At 36.3% G+C, this 17742-nt stretch overlaps 1 protein-coding gene across 1 annotated transcript in view; it reads right to left on the bottom strand.

The window, feature by feature from the left end:
* Usp30 (ubiquitin specific protease 30) overlaps positions 1-17742 on the bottom strand; it is a 268673-nt gene that overhangs the window by 141654 nt on the left and 109277 nt on the right. Inside the window, exon 3 of the mRNA XM_090381070.1 lies at positions 13895-13998. Within this exon, the coding sequence (XP_090237196.1) occupies positions 13895-13998 (104 nt within the window). The remainder of the gene's footprint in view (positions 1-13894; positions 13999-17742) is intronic.

The raw sequence follows: 17742 nt of genomic DNA, 5'->3' as shown, positions 1-17742 counted from the left end.
CGAATATCGAAAATGCGAATACTGAGTTATGGCTCCCATAATAATAAAGGGGTTCCGTTCCAAAGTATGAAATATATAAGAAAAACTAGTCTAAAATTTTGTCTATGTATGTATTATATGTACAGTCAGTCCTCGTATTGCACGATAGTTGTGTTCCTAGAAACCCTCGTGCAATGCAAAATCGTGCAATATAAACAACAGGCCCTATGGGAAAAATAGGGTTAAGTGCCGACCACCCAAGATTGAACACACATTTGTAACCAAAACATTACCAAATACAATAAATAATCGTAATAAAATACGTAAGTATTTTATTACGACTATTACATAATAAAATATTGCTAATGCTTTTGCTTCTATCGTAAGCAAACTTGTTTTTTGTTTGATTTTCTATCCAAACAGACGACAGCCATTCCATCTCTTCGAATTCTTTGTGTCTTAATCTAATGGATTTTAATTATACTTTGAGTTGTTCCTGCTATGAAAGTTGTTTTTATTTTCTCTGCATTCTTTGTAATTCTCGGCGTTGCCTCATTTAGGCCTGTAGCACGTGCAATATCACACGGTCTTTCATTTCGCTCAAAGCGTTTCACAATTTCATATTTTTTTCTCTATCGACAGAGGCGGACTGGCCATAAGCCTTACCAGGGAAACCCTGGTGGGCCAGAGGCCGGTGTGATTTTGGCCATAAACCATAGTATGAAGCCACTATAAATTTTCCCGGGTAAGAATTTTTGACCCAGTCCGCCTCTGTTTATCGATATTGCTTTTCTTTTTCTCTCTGAATCTGCAGAGTCTTCACCAGGACGCTTCCTTTTCACACCTTTTAATTAAGTATTTTACTCATTTTTAGGGAATAAAGCACAATTACAAAATGAGGAGGCACGCTTGATACACATAAACAAAGCTGCACGCGCATGTAGCAACTGAATAAACAACACCGTAAAGGCAGAGATACACTATTAACACCTCACATTTTACTAAAGCGCATTTCTAGGGGTTACTACCATAAAACAATAAAAACAATTTCCAGTTGCGTTTCTGTTAGCGGAATCTGTTATAAACTGGTAGTAACTCGATCTAATTGCATTTGCGATTATACCGATAGCTGGAATTGTGTTGGTTTTTACGTTATTATGGTGAAATGTGTTTCCCCTTCACTGATATAAAAAACAAATACATTTTCAGAATCTTCTCTTCATTCCTATCGTGTTGCGTTCGGTTGGGGTGATTCTGCGTTCGACTGCCATTTCTTGTAAACACAAAGGTGAATCGTGCATAAGCGAATTTGGTTCGTGTTATATAAGATATCGTTCCCCTATTTATAAATCGTGTATGATCAAATTCGTGTAGTGTAAACACGTGTTATACGAGGACTGACTGTACCTTCATAACATGACTATGTACATAGACAGTACATAGTGAAACGCAAGCATAAGGCATCGAAATGAAAATAAGAAACAATTTAATATTAAATGTAATATTTATTAGAAATTTCAAACCAGCGCCTTTGCTAGCTAAAAAACTTATCCCGGCAGTGCTATGAATTGTTGATAAAGGAGTTTTGCCTTTTCACGAATGATGAGTAAACTTAGTGGAATTTTATTTTGAGTTCGGTCTTCTTTAAAGCTTTAAAGATTTAAAGCTTTTTCCATTTTTTCTAATTTAACATCATGAGTTAGAGCAAATTTTTGAAGCAATTAGCGCATTTTCACAGACACTATGGCGGATTTTTTCTTCCGATTTTTTGATTGATCGTACGGTTGACTCATTCATTTTATAATGTTTTGCCACTGAGGAGACACTTTCACCATTAGAAATTTTATCTAATAACTCAATTTTATTTGCTAATGTCATCACCTTCTTTGATATTTTCACATTTCCCTTGTTATTCGTAGCCATATTTTTGTACAGGTTAGAAAGAACTCGTCCACAATAAAGTCACTTTGTTCCATTAACACACTCGAAAGTCTGTTTTACACTGAAAAACGGTAGATTTATCACTTTTGTAAGCATATCAATTTATAAATTGATAAATTTATTCAATTTATAAGCATATAAATTAAAAGCAAACAACGAAACTTTCCATGACAAGCGCATAACACATACCGAACAAGGATTAGCGAGAAACATCGATGCTCGCGATTTTGTCACCCCTCTCCCCCCCACCCACTGAGCGCTGTTTTGACCGGGAAAGATAATTATAGCCACGCCCGTGTTTTTTTATGGCAGAAAATGTTCACAGCGCTTTAAAATTCACATTTTTTTAGGTTTCATATTATATTAAATCAGCGACCACGAATAGCGGGGGTTTAACTGTATATAGAAATCCACTCACCGATGAGGGGCCAAATAGCCCTAAAACAGCCGTCTGGGTGGTACTCACCGAGAATAAGTAAAAGTATTCTTCTTTACTGGGAAAACGTTACTTATTTGAGGTATAATGAGATGGAGAACTCTTTGTGAAGAAATTCACAATACGAAATGCCATATAATGATGCCACTGCACAACTTGGGTTGGTTTATTGTGTATGGAAATGATGCCATTGCACTAACTTATTGGTTATTTGGTTTTTAGGAGCATTAGCAACTAAGGCCATATTGCTCCGGGATATGCGGTGGTCATTCCCTGACCTTTCCGCATCCTCCGTATTTGGTGGTGACGGGCTCGAACCCCGGTCTAATCAAGAAGCGTGTGCTACGCACTGCTGCTCCTTCCCACCTGGCTACGGAGGCGCCCACTAACTTATACAACAATAAACTCTTCTGGCAGTCTGAGGCTTTTTAGCCCTAAATCCTACATGTATAAAAGTTAATAACTAATTGTTTTGTTACCAGTTAATTACTAATTCATTAACTAATAATATATAAAAGTAACCGTTTTCCCTTCACTGCAAACATACTTCAAACCTAATATTCACTCAACATTTTGTAATACAGTAAACCCCCGCTATTCGCGGTATCTGTATTCGCAGTTTCGCGTATTCGCGATTGCCGATTTAATATAAAATGAAACCTAAAAAAATGTGAATTTTAAAACGCCGTGAATATTTTCCGCCATAAAAACATGGGCGTGGCTAAAATTATCTTTCTCGGTCAAAACAGCGCTCAGTGGGTGGGGGGAGAGGGATGAAAAAATCTCGAGCGTGGATGTTTCTCGCTAATCCTTGTTCAGTATGTGTTAGTCATGGAAGGTTTCGTCGTTTGATTTTAATTTATATGTTTATAAATTGAATAAATTTATCAATTTATAAATTGATATGCTTACAAAAATGATAACTCTACCGTTTTGCAGTGTAAAACAGACTTTTTCGAGTGCGTTAACGGAAGAAAGTGACTTTATTGTGGTCAAGTTCTTTCTAACCCCTACAAAAATATGGTTACGAATAAAAAGAGAAATGTGAAAATATCAAAGAAGGTGATGACACTAGCGAATAAAATTGAGTTATTAGACGAAATTTCTAATGGTGAAAGTGTCTCCTCAGTGGCAAAACCATTATAAAATCAATGAGTCAACAGTACGATCAATCAAGAAATCGGAAGAAAAAATCTGCCGTAGTGTCCTTGAAACCGCGCTAATTGCTTCAAAAATTTGCTCTGTAACTCGTGATGTTAAATTAAAAAAAATGGAAAAGCTTTAAATCTGTGGATAGAAGACCGAATTCAAAATAAAATTCCGTTAAGTTCACTCATGATTCGTGAAAAATCAAAACTTCTTTATCAACAACTTTAGCGAAACTGGTGATAGCACTTGCGGGATGTTTTTTTTTTGCTAGCAAAGGCGCTGATTTGCAAGATTTGTTTGAAATTTCTAATAAATATTACATTTAATATTAAATTTTCTTATTTTCATTTCGATGCCATATGCTTGCATTTCACTATGTACTGTCTATGTACATAGTCATATTATGAAGGTACATATAATACATACATAGACAAAATTTTAGACTACTTTTTCTTATATATTTCATACTTTGGAACGGAACCCCTTTATTACTATGGGAGCCATAACTCAGTATTCGCGTTTTCGGTATTCGCGACATTTCTCAGGAACGTAACCCCCGCGAATAGCGAGGGTTTACTGTACTTTGTAATAACATTTGTGTTGCAATTTGTTAAACACACTCCGTGATCTAACAAATAGCAACTGTACGTCACAAGTAGTATGCTGATACAATTTCATAATGCACTTTATTTCTTCCCAGATTTTAATAAAAACTGAAATATAACATGTACTTCATATTTCTGCTGGGATGACAAATGATTAATATAATAAGCAAATAGTAACAAAATAAAACCAAAGAGCAAATTTTATGTTCATGAACTGAAAACCAAAAAAATTTTATTTCTGCACATGCAGCACATTGCCCACTCATTCCTCCAATCAATGCATGGCAACAATAATAATAACCATTGCTTCAGCTAAAATATACAGTATATCAAAAGCCTGCGTAACATGTATAAAAAAAATTATATATATATATATATATATATAAAAATAATAATAATTAATGTATTTCTCTTAGTTTGATTTTAATTAAATGTGGGTTGACTTGATAAATCTTTCCAAAAGAACTAAATATAAAATTTCACGAGAATTTGTCCGTCCAGTGTTTCGGCTACAATATATTGATAGCCTATGTGATTTGCATGAATTTCTAAAAGACTCTAATATAAAATTTCATGAAAATCCATACATTGGGAGTACAGTAATACCCCGAAGTTATGCGATAGGTGGGTCCGACGAAAATTGCGTAAGTCGAATTCGCGTAAGTCGGGGTACAACTTTGCATATAAATACATATAAATTTTGCTTAATTGGGACCAAGGACTAACAAAAACACTAGTTTAGAAGAAAAATATTAATAAAATTGCAGTTCTTTATACATATTAATACAAAATATGTATTAAAAAAACAAATGAATTACGTTAAAAAGTTATTTCGATGTCGATGGCTTCATAAAATCTAACAAATTCGTCTGACGACACAGCGCGTTCTTTTTTTCACGCATAATTTCTTCGTAGCAAGCTAATAATTTTTTTATTCCTTGCTTTGTAGCTATAACGCGTTCTTCGTTGGAGTCTGTTTTCTAAAAATTTTAAGCCCTTTACAATTGAGCCCTTTTCAATTTTCAACCTGTCAAGTTTGCAATTGTCATGTGCTTTTCGCCGTTGCTTCATTTAGTCCTGTAGCACGTGCAATATCACATGGTCTTTCATTTCGCTCAAAGCGTTTCACAATTTCATATTTTTTTCTCTATCGACAGAGGCGGACTGGCCATAAGCCTTACTGGGGAAACCCCGGTGGGCCAGAGGCCGGTGTGATTTTGGCCATAAACCATAGTATGAGGCCACTATAAATTTTCCCGGGTAAGAATTTTTGACCCAGTCCGCCTCTGTTTATCGATAATTGCTTTTCTTTTTCTCTCTGAATCTGCAGTCTTCACCAGGACGTTTCCTTTTCACACCTTTTAATTAAGTATTTTACTCATTTTTAGGGAATAAAGCACAATTACAAAACGAGGAGGCACGCTGGATACGCATAAACAAAGCTGCCCGCATGTAGCAACTGAATAAACAACACCATAAAGGCAGAGATACGCTATTAACACCTCACATTTCTAGGGGTTAATACCATAAAACAATAAAAATCCAGTTGCGTTTCTGCTAGTGAAATCTGTTATAAACTGGTAGTAAACTCGATCTAATTGCATTTGCGATTATACCGATAGCTGGAATTGTGTTGGTTTTTACGTTATTATGGTGAAATGTGTTTCCCCTTCACTGATATAAAAAACATAAAAGCAGCAAAGTTGAATTTTGTTCATCTTTCGCTCTCATTCTCCGCCGTCGCACCGTATATCGATAACATATGAAAAACGACCTTGAAGATAGTGGGCGGCAGCGTTGCCAAACGAAAAAATCAAGAACCGCGTAACTCCGAGTTCGCGTAAGTCGGGGTATTACTGTAGTTTGTTTGTTTGTTTGTTATCTGGTTTTTAGGAGCATTAGCAACTAAGGCCATATTGCTCTAGGAATATGCGGTGGTCATTCCCTTGAACCCCGGTCTAATCAAGAAATGTGTGCTACGCACTGCTGCTCCTTCCCACCTGGCTACGGAGATGCCTACTGGGAGTAGTGTTATTACATGCAGGCAGAGAGACAGACATGATGAAGACAATATGAAATTATGCATATATCTATGTAAATACACCTAAAAACCGGGGGCCATAAATACAAACTGGAATAAACTGCCTTCCTGGGTTGTTGAGGCTAGTAGTCTGCAAGGTTTAAAGGGTAATTGGATCACTACTTACTGATGGTGGAAACAGTATGATAAAATGCATAGATATGTGGACTTTGTTGGCTGCTGCAGCAACAGCCTAGCTTACTTGCATCTTATGCCTATACTAATATTAAATACAGCTGCATTGGTAACATGACTGCACACATGGAAGAAACTAGACAAAGCACTGGAACCATCCTGTTGTTTAGTGACAGTATGGGCAACAGGAGGAGGTGAATTAGTGTGGGGCTTGTTTTTATGGCATACTCCTGATCCCACTGGCCAGGAAATACATATTTGAATGTCACTGCAGATTACATAAACCCAGCAATGTTGCACATTTATCCCTATGGGCAGGATACTTTAAAGATTACAGTGCAACCATTCACCATGCCAGCTGTGTGAAAGAGCAGATTGAGGAAGACTTCAAGTGTCTGTCCTGATCATCTTAATCCCATCGAGCAGTTGTGGGTTGATCTCGAAGGATGTGTTCATCAGCATAATCTTCTGCCCAAGTCACTACAGGAATTCAGGACAGTATTTTTAGGTGAGTGGTTCAATATTCCTCATATTAGTTTAGCACCTTGTTGACCCATACCAGAGGTTCACAAAATGTGGGGAATCTCTCCCCGGGGGCACACCTGATTTTTTTTTGGGAAAGTGGCACTTGTTTTCTTGAAGTACTTTTTTTAATGAAAAATGAACAAATCATCCCACTAAATCTAGATGGTATAAAGAATTTTTTTTTTATTATTTATTACTATTATTCATATTTTATTCCATTGAGATTAAATGTATCGAAGTATATATTAATTTATAAAAGTATGTATATACATAGCTAAATTTTATGTCAAATCTGTTTATCTGCACTTAATGCAACAGCTCATTGTGCCAGAATGGTTCAGAGAACATGACATGGATTTCCACCATTTCCCTGTCCCCCACATTCATTCTGAAGAGAGCTATTCGATAATGAAGTCCTCTTTCTTCAACTTTGTTGCAGCTATGCAATATTTTTCTGAAAGAATTGTTACAATTAGACCAAAATGCACTAAACCACCTTATAGAATCCATGCTGCACTACACGCAGCTGTCATTTAAAACAAAGGCAGCCCAATTTAAATGCATGAGATGCCTATGGTAGTAGTAGAGGCATGTGATGCAAGAAAGATAGCGTATGAGCTTATGTAGCATCAGCCAAAAAATAAAAATAAAATAATTTCACACATCCATTCCATCTAAAATTTTGTCCAGTTCCTCCTTGAATTTATTTAAGCTATCAAACTTCCACAATGACAGATGGAAGTTTGTTCTAGCAATCAACTACCAGCTAGCCCAAGGCAAATTTCTGCACATCTATTCTACAACTGTCTTTCCTCAATTTGAATTTATGCCACCTCAGGTTCATAATCTGAGCAAGTGGAATAATCCCATCAGAATTCAGTGTGCTCAACCCATTCAAGCCCACTCAATCAGATTACCTCACAGGTACCTAGTCTCCAGGCACTGGAATTTGCAGAACTTAAGCCTTTCTTGGCAAGAGGACCCTCAGGTTCCCCTCACCAATCTTGATGCCCTTCTCTGTACACATTCAAGCAACTCTACATCCTTCTTAAAATGAGGTTTCTAGACTGTACACAGTACTCAAGGCATGGCCTGACCATTGCCTTATAGAAAGGGATAATTACCTCCTTTTCCCTACTAGCAAAATTCCTGTATATCATTGACAAAACCCCATGACCTGCTCTGGCAGTCTGTCTGCACTGCTCAGAAGACTTCATATCTGACTGCACAATTATTCCCAAAGTCTTTTTCATTTCATACCACCCTAAATGTAGTACCACATAGTTGGCACGTTTCTCTGGGATTACTTTTACCCATATGCAGTACTTTGCTGTTATTGTTGTTAAACTTCAGTTGCCACTTCTCAGCCAATCTGCCCAACCTTTCTAGATCCTGTTACAGTAGCACACTGTCATTAACAACCCTGAAAACCATTGTATCATCTGCATACTTAGACACTAAGCCTAATATACTTTTATCAGTATCACTGATAAATATACAAAACAACAGCAGGCCCAACAACGAATCCTGGGGGATTCCACTAATAACATTAGTCCATGAAGAGCAGCGTCCATTGGTTATCACTCTCTGTCATCTCCCACTCAACCACCCTTTTATCCATTGTAGCAACTTGCCCTTAATGCCATACTGCTCCAATTTGTACAGCATTCTTCCATGCACAACAGTATTAAAAGCTTTCCTGAAATCCAAGTATATTATATTAAAATTACTTTTTGCATCCAGTTCCACATCATAGTAGCCAATCAAATTTGTCAGACAAGACTTTTCCTTAACAAATTGTCTGAATTATTACTGCAGTCTTGTCTAGATGAAACTACAATGCTTCTTTGACCAGTAATTCCATTATTTTCTCCAGAACAGAAGTCAAACTAACAGGTATGTAATTACTCATATCACTTTTGATCCCCCTTTGTGAATTGGGGATATATTTGCACATCTCCAGTCCATGGGGACTTCTCCTGAGTCCAAATATGCTGTTATAATTATGATTAAGGATTTGCTTACTTCCTTTGCTGCCTCCTTTAATATAACTGGATAGATTCCATTCACACCAGGTGCCTTTCCTTTGTTTAACTTCAACAATTTCTCCTCCACTTTGCTCTCAGTTATTACAAAATCATTAAGCTCCCCCTGTTAGAGTTTAATAAGCTTCTGTCTTTCACTTCCCTAAAGAATTCCATGTGTGAGTGTAGATGGTATAAGATAGTCTGTAATAACTGAGAGCAAAGTGGAGGAGAAATTGTTGAAGTTAAACATAAGGCACCTGGGGTGGATAGGATCTATCCAGTTATATTAAAGGAGGCAGCAAAAGGAAGTAGGCAGGCCCTTAGCCATGAATATGAGGGCATCATTAGACTCAGGGGAGGTCTCCCATGGAATGGAGATATGTAAATGTAACCAATTCACAAAGGGGAATCGAAAGGTGACACGAGTAATTACAGACCTGTTAGTTTAACTTCTGTTCTGGGGAAAGTAATGGAGTCATTAGTTAAAAAAGCAATGCAGAATCATCTAGACAAGACTGCAGCTATAGTTCAGACACAGCATGAGTTTAAGGAGAAATCTTTCCTGACCAATTTAAATGGATACTACAATGTGGTCACAAAGGAACTAGATGCAAAAAATAATTTTGATATCATATACAGCAGACTATTGATTTACCGGGATCGGTTTAACCGGGTCACTTCAAGATTCCAAATTAAAAAAAAAAATAAATAAAAATAACCAGAAATCAAAAAAATTCAAGTGATAACTAGAATAGGTATAAATAGATGTTTTGCAAGTTGTAAATAAGCAACAAGAAGCGGCGTTATAAGATGCCATTGGGAGATTAGTGTACCTATTATCTTGCAACTGCCACTCAACATAAAAAAAAAAAAAAACCAAATGTTTAGTTTCTTTTAGTGCATTGCGTCGATTGTTGTGTTCCGTCGCACCACAAAAGGACAAATTTTGTTTTGTTATGCATGTCATGGATATCAGATTTTTTTTTTTTTTTTTTTGTTTAGAAATCGTGAAAATGATGGGCAAATGCAAGAGTTGTGTTTTCAATTAAACAAAAAATTTTAATTATTTAAAAGTTTGAAAATGGTGCATCCATTAAATCTCTAATGAACCATTATAATGTTAGTAACCAAACCATATGTGACATCATAAAAAATAAAGGAAAGCATCGTATTGGACACGCGAGTAGTGCATGGCAAGTTTTTTTCGTTTCAGGAAAGCTTTTGATACTGTTTTACACAGAAGGCTGTTGTACAAATTGGAGCAGATGGCATTAAGGGAAAGTTGCTGCTATGGAAAAAAGGATGGTTGAAAACACAGAGAGTGGTAATCAAATGGACACTGCTTGTCATGGACTAATGTTATTAATGGAGTCCCCCAGTGGTTCGGTGTTGGGACCACTGTTTTTCTATATTTCTCAATGATATTGATGAAAGTATAACAGGCTTAATATCCAAGTTTTCGGATAATACAATTGTTACTGTCATTAACAATACTGTTAACAAATATTAACAGGGTTATTAACAAGGTTGTTAATGACAGTAACGATCATATGCGGCTGCAATAGGATCTAGAAAAGTTGAGAAGATGGGCTGAGAGGTGGCAGCTGAAGTTTAACATTGACAAATGCAAAGTACCGCCTATGGGTAGCGGTAACTACAGAGTAACGTACCAACTGTGAGGTAGTAGAGAATGAAAAAGATCTGGGGGTAATTGTGTCATCAGATATGAAGTTTTCAGAGCAGTGCAGACAAGTACCAGAGCAGCACATGGGGTCTTATCAATGATATACCCAAAGAAAAATTAATGATCCAATGCATCTGGATTTGAGATAATGGAACTCCAACATAGAGGTAAATTTCTCTCATTTTATTAATAATTGTCATACAATGTAGAACTTATTGAGCCCTGTAGCCCTGTCTGTTACTTAGCATACTACACTATAACTTACATCATCTCTGGCCTTGACAGAATTTGTATACTGCAACAGTTTTGGGGGGGGGGGGGTCGCTGATGCCGCAAGACAGCAAACACTATACACTACCTACTTCCTTTCTGTATATGTTGTAATCCCCATATTCAAATTCCACATCCCTTATATCTGAGTGACACCCCCTCTGATATCACCACAATATTTGCATTTGATGATTTCACCAGCACTTTAAATTCGTCAAATTTATTTACTATGCTCCTAGCATTAGGGCATAGTTTCCCAAACTGTGTTCCACGGAACACTAGTGTTCCGTGAGATGTGAACAAGTGTTCCGTGAAAAATCGTAATTAATAATAGAAAAAAAATTTCTGCACCAGGTACATAATGTGTACTGCTGCTATCATATTTAACATGTTTTACATTTAAGAATCATCGGCAGGCTTTAAAAACGTTTTAATTTTCAGATATTAATAAAAATTCATGGATATAACATGTTTTATTAATATAATAATTACATATCGGTTACTGAAAGTATTGGTCTGTGATGACTAAAGTAGAATATATAATTTTTACATTGAAGAGATTTTAGTTAATGACTAAATACACCATCTATAGTTGTTCCATTACATGTAGTATTTATCGAAAGATACGATAATATGTCCAAGTTGAAGAATGTTTTCATAAATGTGCAGAACTCTTTTCCAGCCTCAGAGTTTAATTGTAAAGAAAAATATTACATTCAATCTGAAAACACCACGCGAGTTGAAACCAGATGCATTTTCGAATTAACACATTTCCCAGTTTCCAAAAGTTTTTTGTATCTTAAAAACCTTAATATTTCTGTTTCTAAATTCCTTAGCTTTCCAACAATATGCTATACATTCACATTATCCCGCTTATTATGTGAGAAAATTTCCTTGATCACATGTTCACATTTTCCACTATCCTAAAAAAAAAAAAAAAAAACCACTACAGCAATTTTCAGAGTTTTGAAAGTTTTTCCTCTAGTATAGAGCTAAGAAGAAGCGCCTTGCAAAATTTCGTTAAATTTGGTCCAGTAGAAGATAAATTAAACTGGAATAAATTTTCGAAACGCCTTTCACATGACTATTTTTTGTTACAAAATTATTGGAATAACCCCAGTAAAAACGTTTTTAATGTCAAAATAAAATAAATAAATTTTGCATATTTGTAGCGTACACCACTTTTGTATCGTTATAATTTTTAACATAATTTTTTTTTTTTTTTTTCCGGTTAATAATATACTGATATAGACTAATAATCAAATAGACTGAGGAACACTTTTTTTTGGTGGGCTTTTGCATAGAGAAGTAAGCTTAGAGGTAATGACATCTACGAAAAAGTAGCAATGTAGTGATCTAATATGCCATTCGTATGCGATTTAGCCTGGAGTACACGGGTTGAAGGAGGGGGGGGGGAAGTGAACCGATATCATAACTCACTTCCTTGTATAAATTTTTTTTGATAATTATCAGTATTTTGAAATATTATTATTAAAATAAATGACCATGCATTTGTGGTTGAAATAAGGAACTTTAAAACGAGAAGCAAGTACTTCTAGTAGTGCAACTGTGGTCGATAAAAACAAACACAATATTGCCACACTTCAAAGTGAGGTTGAACAATCGCAGCTTTTTGTTCCCCAAAAATCTAAAGTGAAAAAACAGGAACCAACTAATAAAAGACCAAAATGAAAGTATGATGGCAATGATTTGAATTTCGGCTTTACATATGTTGGAAATAAAGATGCTCCTGATGCAGTGCACCATATGTAATAAAATATTAACAAACACTTCTTTGGCTCCCGATAAACTTGTGTTCCGTAAATATATTTTGAGATAAAAAGTGTTCCACGACTAAAAATTTTTGGGAAACACTGCATTAGAGTATGTGCAAGTATAGACGCACCTGTTTTTACTTTGCCTGTATTCACCTGTTTTTACCTTGTTCTATGAGGACCCCCAGGAGGTCGTGAAATCTCCAACACCTTGCTTTCCAGGCTGCTGGAAAGCAAGGTGTTGGAGATTTCAGAGGTGTAAGCAAGTGCAGAAGTGTAAGAATCACTTACACCTCTGCTTGCCATTGTTGTTAATCTATTAGTCTGTGTATCCCCCGCAACTTACAGTTTTTCCTACCTGACACTATTGATAGATAGCATCACCATGTTTTCAAATTTTTCTAGGTTTTTTTTTTGCAATGGACATTCTAGCATTATATTAGATCCTTAATCTGAATACTTGCTCTGAATACTTAATCTGAATACTTGCAGGTCAGCCAGTAGGCTGACCTGCAAGTATTGTTGAAACAGGTTGTGTATGTAAAATCTGAATAAGCACATATCCATTAATTGTGTGGAAAGTTTGGGTTTATGTTTAATTTTTGAAAATTAAACATAAACACATAAACTTTGAAAATACATCTGAAATTATTTATATATAATTTTGAAACCAAATATCTTATTTTTCTATGGAATAAAATCTGTATAAGCAAAAAAATATACTTTTTTTAAAACCACTCGTATCAATATCACAATCATCAATTTTGTTTCAACTATACTTAACCTGCTAGAATAATAAATAAAGGCTGGAAATGTCTGAATATCAGACATTGATAAACATCAGAGGAAAGAAGAAGAAAGGTAAAGTTATAGGCAATTCTTAACTTGCCATCAAAGCTAATTATAAGAGGATATAAAGATAACTGTGAACTTTCATGTCAGTTTTTTGAAATTAAAGTAATTGTCTCTAGGAATTGCTGTTATTTTTCTAATAAGGGAAGATTCAACTGACTATATATTACAATATAAATGAGAGATAAAAAACAGTACTTGGTAAAATTCTTAAAAGATGTCACAACTGGGCTATGAAATCAGACATTCAAGATATTTCAAATTTTATTTCCTATTAATACAAAACATTCTGAAGCATGAATTGTTCCAAACCATATCTCGTTGAGAGCTACATGTCAAGTGTCAAAGAGATAAGAGCAGCTTGTCAGCCACAGTTTGGCCATGCTAAGATATATAAATAAGATATTAATAAGCAATTAAGATGACACTCTCGTACCTGTTCCTCATTAGATATTACCCAATGTCGCGCTCTCAGGGATCCTATTACAGCTGCAGGACTACATGTTTCCCTCTGATCACAGGTTGTTTGATTATTTAAATCTGGATTAAAAGAGGAAAATGCACAAAAATTAAATTTTGCATAAGACTTTTTAGATATATTTTTTTCAAATCTAATTTAAATTTTTTAATTTTACTAAGGCCAAATGATGCCACGAAGTGGATGGAATCTTCAAAGAAAAAACTTCAATTTCTCCACTGCTAATAAGTACTACCTATTGAACTCTTCCTTGAACTTAACAAAACTCACCACCTTGGCCATCTTGAGAAGCAAATATATGCATGAACAACACAGTCTGAAGGTGAATATCAGATAGCCTTCTGCTGTTAGCCAACATTTTATATTAGTGATGACTTCTAATTCTAGTTTTTCTCATCCTGTCAGTAAAGACTACACCTCTCTCATTTCATTTTATTGATCCCATAATGTCTTATACACCTCACAATCAGATCCAGACCCCAAGCACTTCACTGTAATTCACACCTAAGCCATTTCTCTGGGAACAATACTAAGTGTGCCTCGCTAATCTGATCACTCCTTTTTGAATCCACTCTGGGGGTTCTAAGTGTTTATTTATTTATTTTTAAGTGGCTTCCAAAGTTAAATATAATATTCCAAGTGCAATCTTAGTATAACTTTATATAGGGAAATAATGACTTTCTTCTTCCTACCGCAAGGGTCCAATAATTACAGATGAGCTGTCATGTTCCATATTGGACACCCATTTACAATGCATGGAGAACTTCATGTCTGTTTGTATCTTGATCCTCAAGTCTTTCTTGTATAGAACCACTTTCAACTCCTCTCCCCTAGACTATAAGTCATGCCTGAGTTTGTTCCCCAGGGGAAAGACCTAATCTTTAACAGCATTAATCTTAGTTGCTCTTTTTCAGACAACATGTGTAACTGGTCTAAATAATTTTGTGGCTGCATAGCCTATTTAAAGACATTAATCACTCTCACAAACTTAAAATCATCAGCAAAATTTGGCAGTATTCACTGTCAAATTTTGCTGTATTCACTTATCAGTCTCATTATGGAAGGGGGGACAAATTTCAAATGGGCAATCATAACTAATCTGATTCACTCAGAATTATATTGATTTATGACTACCATCTGTGCTTCAGCCAGACCCAAATCCACATAGGGATTGGGGAGCTTGCTGAAGTAATCTTCTCTGTAATCTTGGCTTGCTGTAGTTTAGTACTGGTATTGGCAAAATGCAAAGATACATGCTTATACAGCATCAGCCACATAAGCATGCCTGATTTTTGCCATGAAGACTAAAAATCGATTTCACCACTTTACGTCTCCAGTAAGAAAAGTGTTGGTATTTTTCACCAGTTGATAAGAGTTACGAGGCACTCAATAAATTATTTACCTATGAAGAAAATGAGATGGAGGCAAAAATCTGGTTTTATTTTTCAATGTAACTCCCCATGAACTTTGATACACTTCTCCCATTTTGTTGGCAATGAGCAAATACCAGACAAAATTAAATTCTTTGATCTGTCCATCAAAAACACAGAAATAGCAGACTTCAGACATTATCATCAGCAAAGCAATATAAATGTAAGCTTTTCTTTGAGGTATCAAAACACGAAATAGTCACTGGAGGCCAGATCCAAACTGTAATATGGACGGGTAAGTTCTATAAAGTCACACTTTCTCAAAGCAGCAGCAACAGTATGTGACCTGTGCACTAGTGTGTTGTGCCGAAGAAGCAACACACCTCTGGAAAGATTTCCATGGCATTTTTCCTTTATGACATCCCTTAGGTTGTAGAGTAGGGTTGCATATGACTTCCCAGTGACTGTCTCTGCTGCTTGTGTTCCAAGTAGTGAATATACAAAATTCCCTCAGCATCCCAAAAAATGGTGGCCATAATCTTGCCAGCTGAAGGTTGTGTCCAAAATTCTTCGGGCAGGGAGAACCCTTGTGCTTCCATTGCACTGATTGTTGCGTGGTCCCAGAATTCCAGGGATGAATTCATGTTTCATCACCCAAAACAATTCTGGAGATGAAAGTGGATTCCTTCCATAAAGCTCTAAATTCTCGTCACAACACTCTACTCTGAATTGCTTCTGCACAGGGGTCAGAAATCAGTGGACCCACCCTGCACTGACCTTAGTCATCCCCAAACATTTGTGGAAGATGGTTATAACTATTCCCTCAGATATGTCACACAATCCCTAGAGTTTTGGGACACCATTATATGTCTGTCATTTCAGCACAAGTTTCCACAGCTTAGCACATTTCTGGAGTGGTGACGACTATCACAGGCCTTCCTGGATGTGGATCATCTTCGATGAACTCTTTACCCCACTTGACTTGTTCTGACCAGAATTTCACCTGGTACTCTGAAGGTGCACTGTTGCCATACACAGCCATCCATTTCCTTCTTTGGTGAGAAACTTGATGACTGAACAATACTCCAATTTCAAAAATTCCATAATTTCATACAAGTGTCTTCCTTCTTTCTGTTACATCTTACATCAGCACAACCTAGAAATATAGTGGGATTAAAATTAGTATGACTGAAGTTGAGATATGGGAACTTGATAAATCATGAATTATTGAAATATAACCATGGGAAGTACCTTAGGTAGATAATTTATTGAACGCCCCTCGTATCTACTACCTAGTATTGCTTGGTAACACAGAGGGATGACATTCCTCTGTGTGGTGTGGACAGCACACTTCAACTGCTGCTTACGTTGGTTCACACCTGGGTGGTCACCCTAGTATGCTAGGTGCCATATTTCAGGACTTGTACCTGGGGGTGGGAGATTATACCCAGGGTTACTAACAGTCCAACCACTATGAAGGTATAAGCAGAGAATTTGGTCACAGAATGACTGCACTCTGGCAAAATTCTGTACCTAAATGTCCATGACAGCCTCAAGGGCTAAGTTATTAATCAGTCCAAACTAGATTTTGAACAGGTTAAGGGTAGACAACTTGCTTCTTGCCCAAACAATAAGAGCATTCTGGTCTCTTGCTAAAGCTATTTGCTACAACTTTTGCCCATCTGTACTCCCATCTCTATTAAAACTCAATGGTTCTATTGCCAACACAGCTAAAGATAAAGCCAACTTATTAGAATCCTACTTTTCGTCCAACTCTTGTATTGACAATATTGGTAAACCACCTCTTACTATTCCCAGCACATCCCACTTAATGCCTCCTGTGGTCCTCTATCAAAAGGATCAAAAATTTTGAACAATCTTGATGGAAAAAAAGCTCCAGGTGCTGATGACATTTCTCTACTTGTTCCCAAAACTTGACCTCAGGAGCTGGCTCTTCTTCTATCTCTGCTTATTACACTTTCTTACCACACTGAAGTTTTTCCTTCTGCCTGGAAATTTGCTCATATCCAGCCAGTTCCCAAAAAGGCCACTAGCCCCTCCCATTCAATTATCATCCCATTGCATTCACTTCTACTTTTTCAAAAGTAATGGAAAAATCCATTAACAACTCCTCTCTGTCTTCTAATTTCTCCACTAATGCTGATGTTCCCCAAGATTCAGTTTCTCTCTCTCTCTCTCTCTCTCTCTCTCTCTTTTCCTATTGTATATTAATGACCTTCTTCCACTGACAGGAAATCCAATCCATAGTTTTGCTGATGATAGCACACTAGATTTCATCCTCCAGTTTGAGAAACCTCCTTGCCATGCACAAACAACTTCAACTCCTTGAATATCCACTACTAATTCCTTAAATGCTGGTCTCCACGTAATTCTCCAATGGGGCAAAGGTAACAATTTCAATCCTAAAACTCAGTC

The sequence above is a fragment of the Mastigoproctus giganteus genome, chromosome 9, assembly GCF_048544385.1.
Source record: "Mastigoproctus giganteus isolate SK-2022 chromosome 9, ASM4854438v1, whole genome shotgun sequence".
Classification (NCBI taxonomy): Eukaryota; Metazoa; Arthropoda; class Arachnida; order Uropygi; family Thelyphonidae; genus Mastigoproctus; species Mastigoproctus giganteus.
Note: the sequence above shows the minus strand (reverse complement) of the source record. Positions and strands in the feature narration are given on the sequence as shown.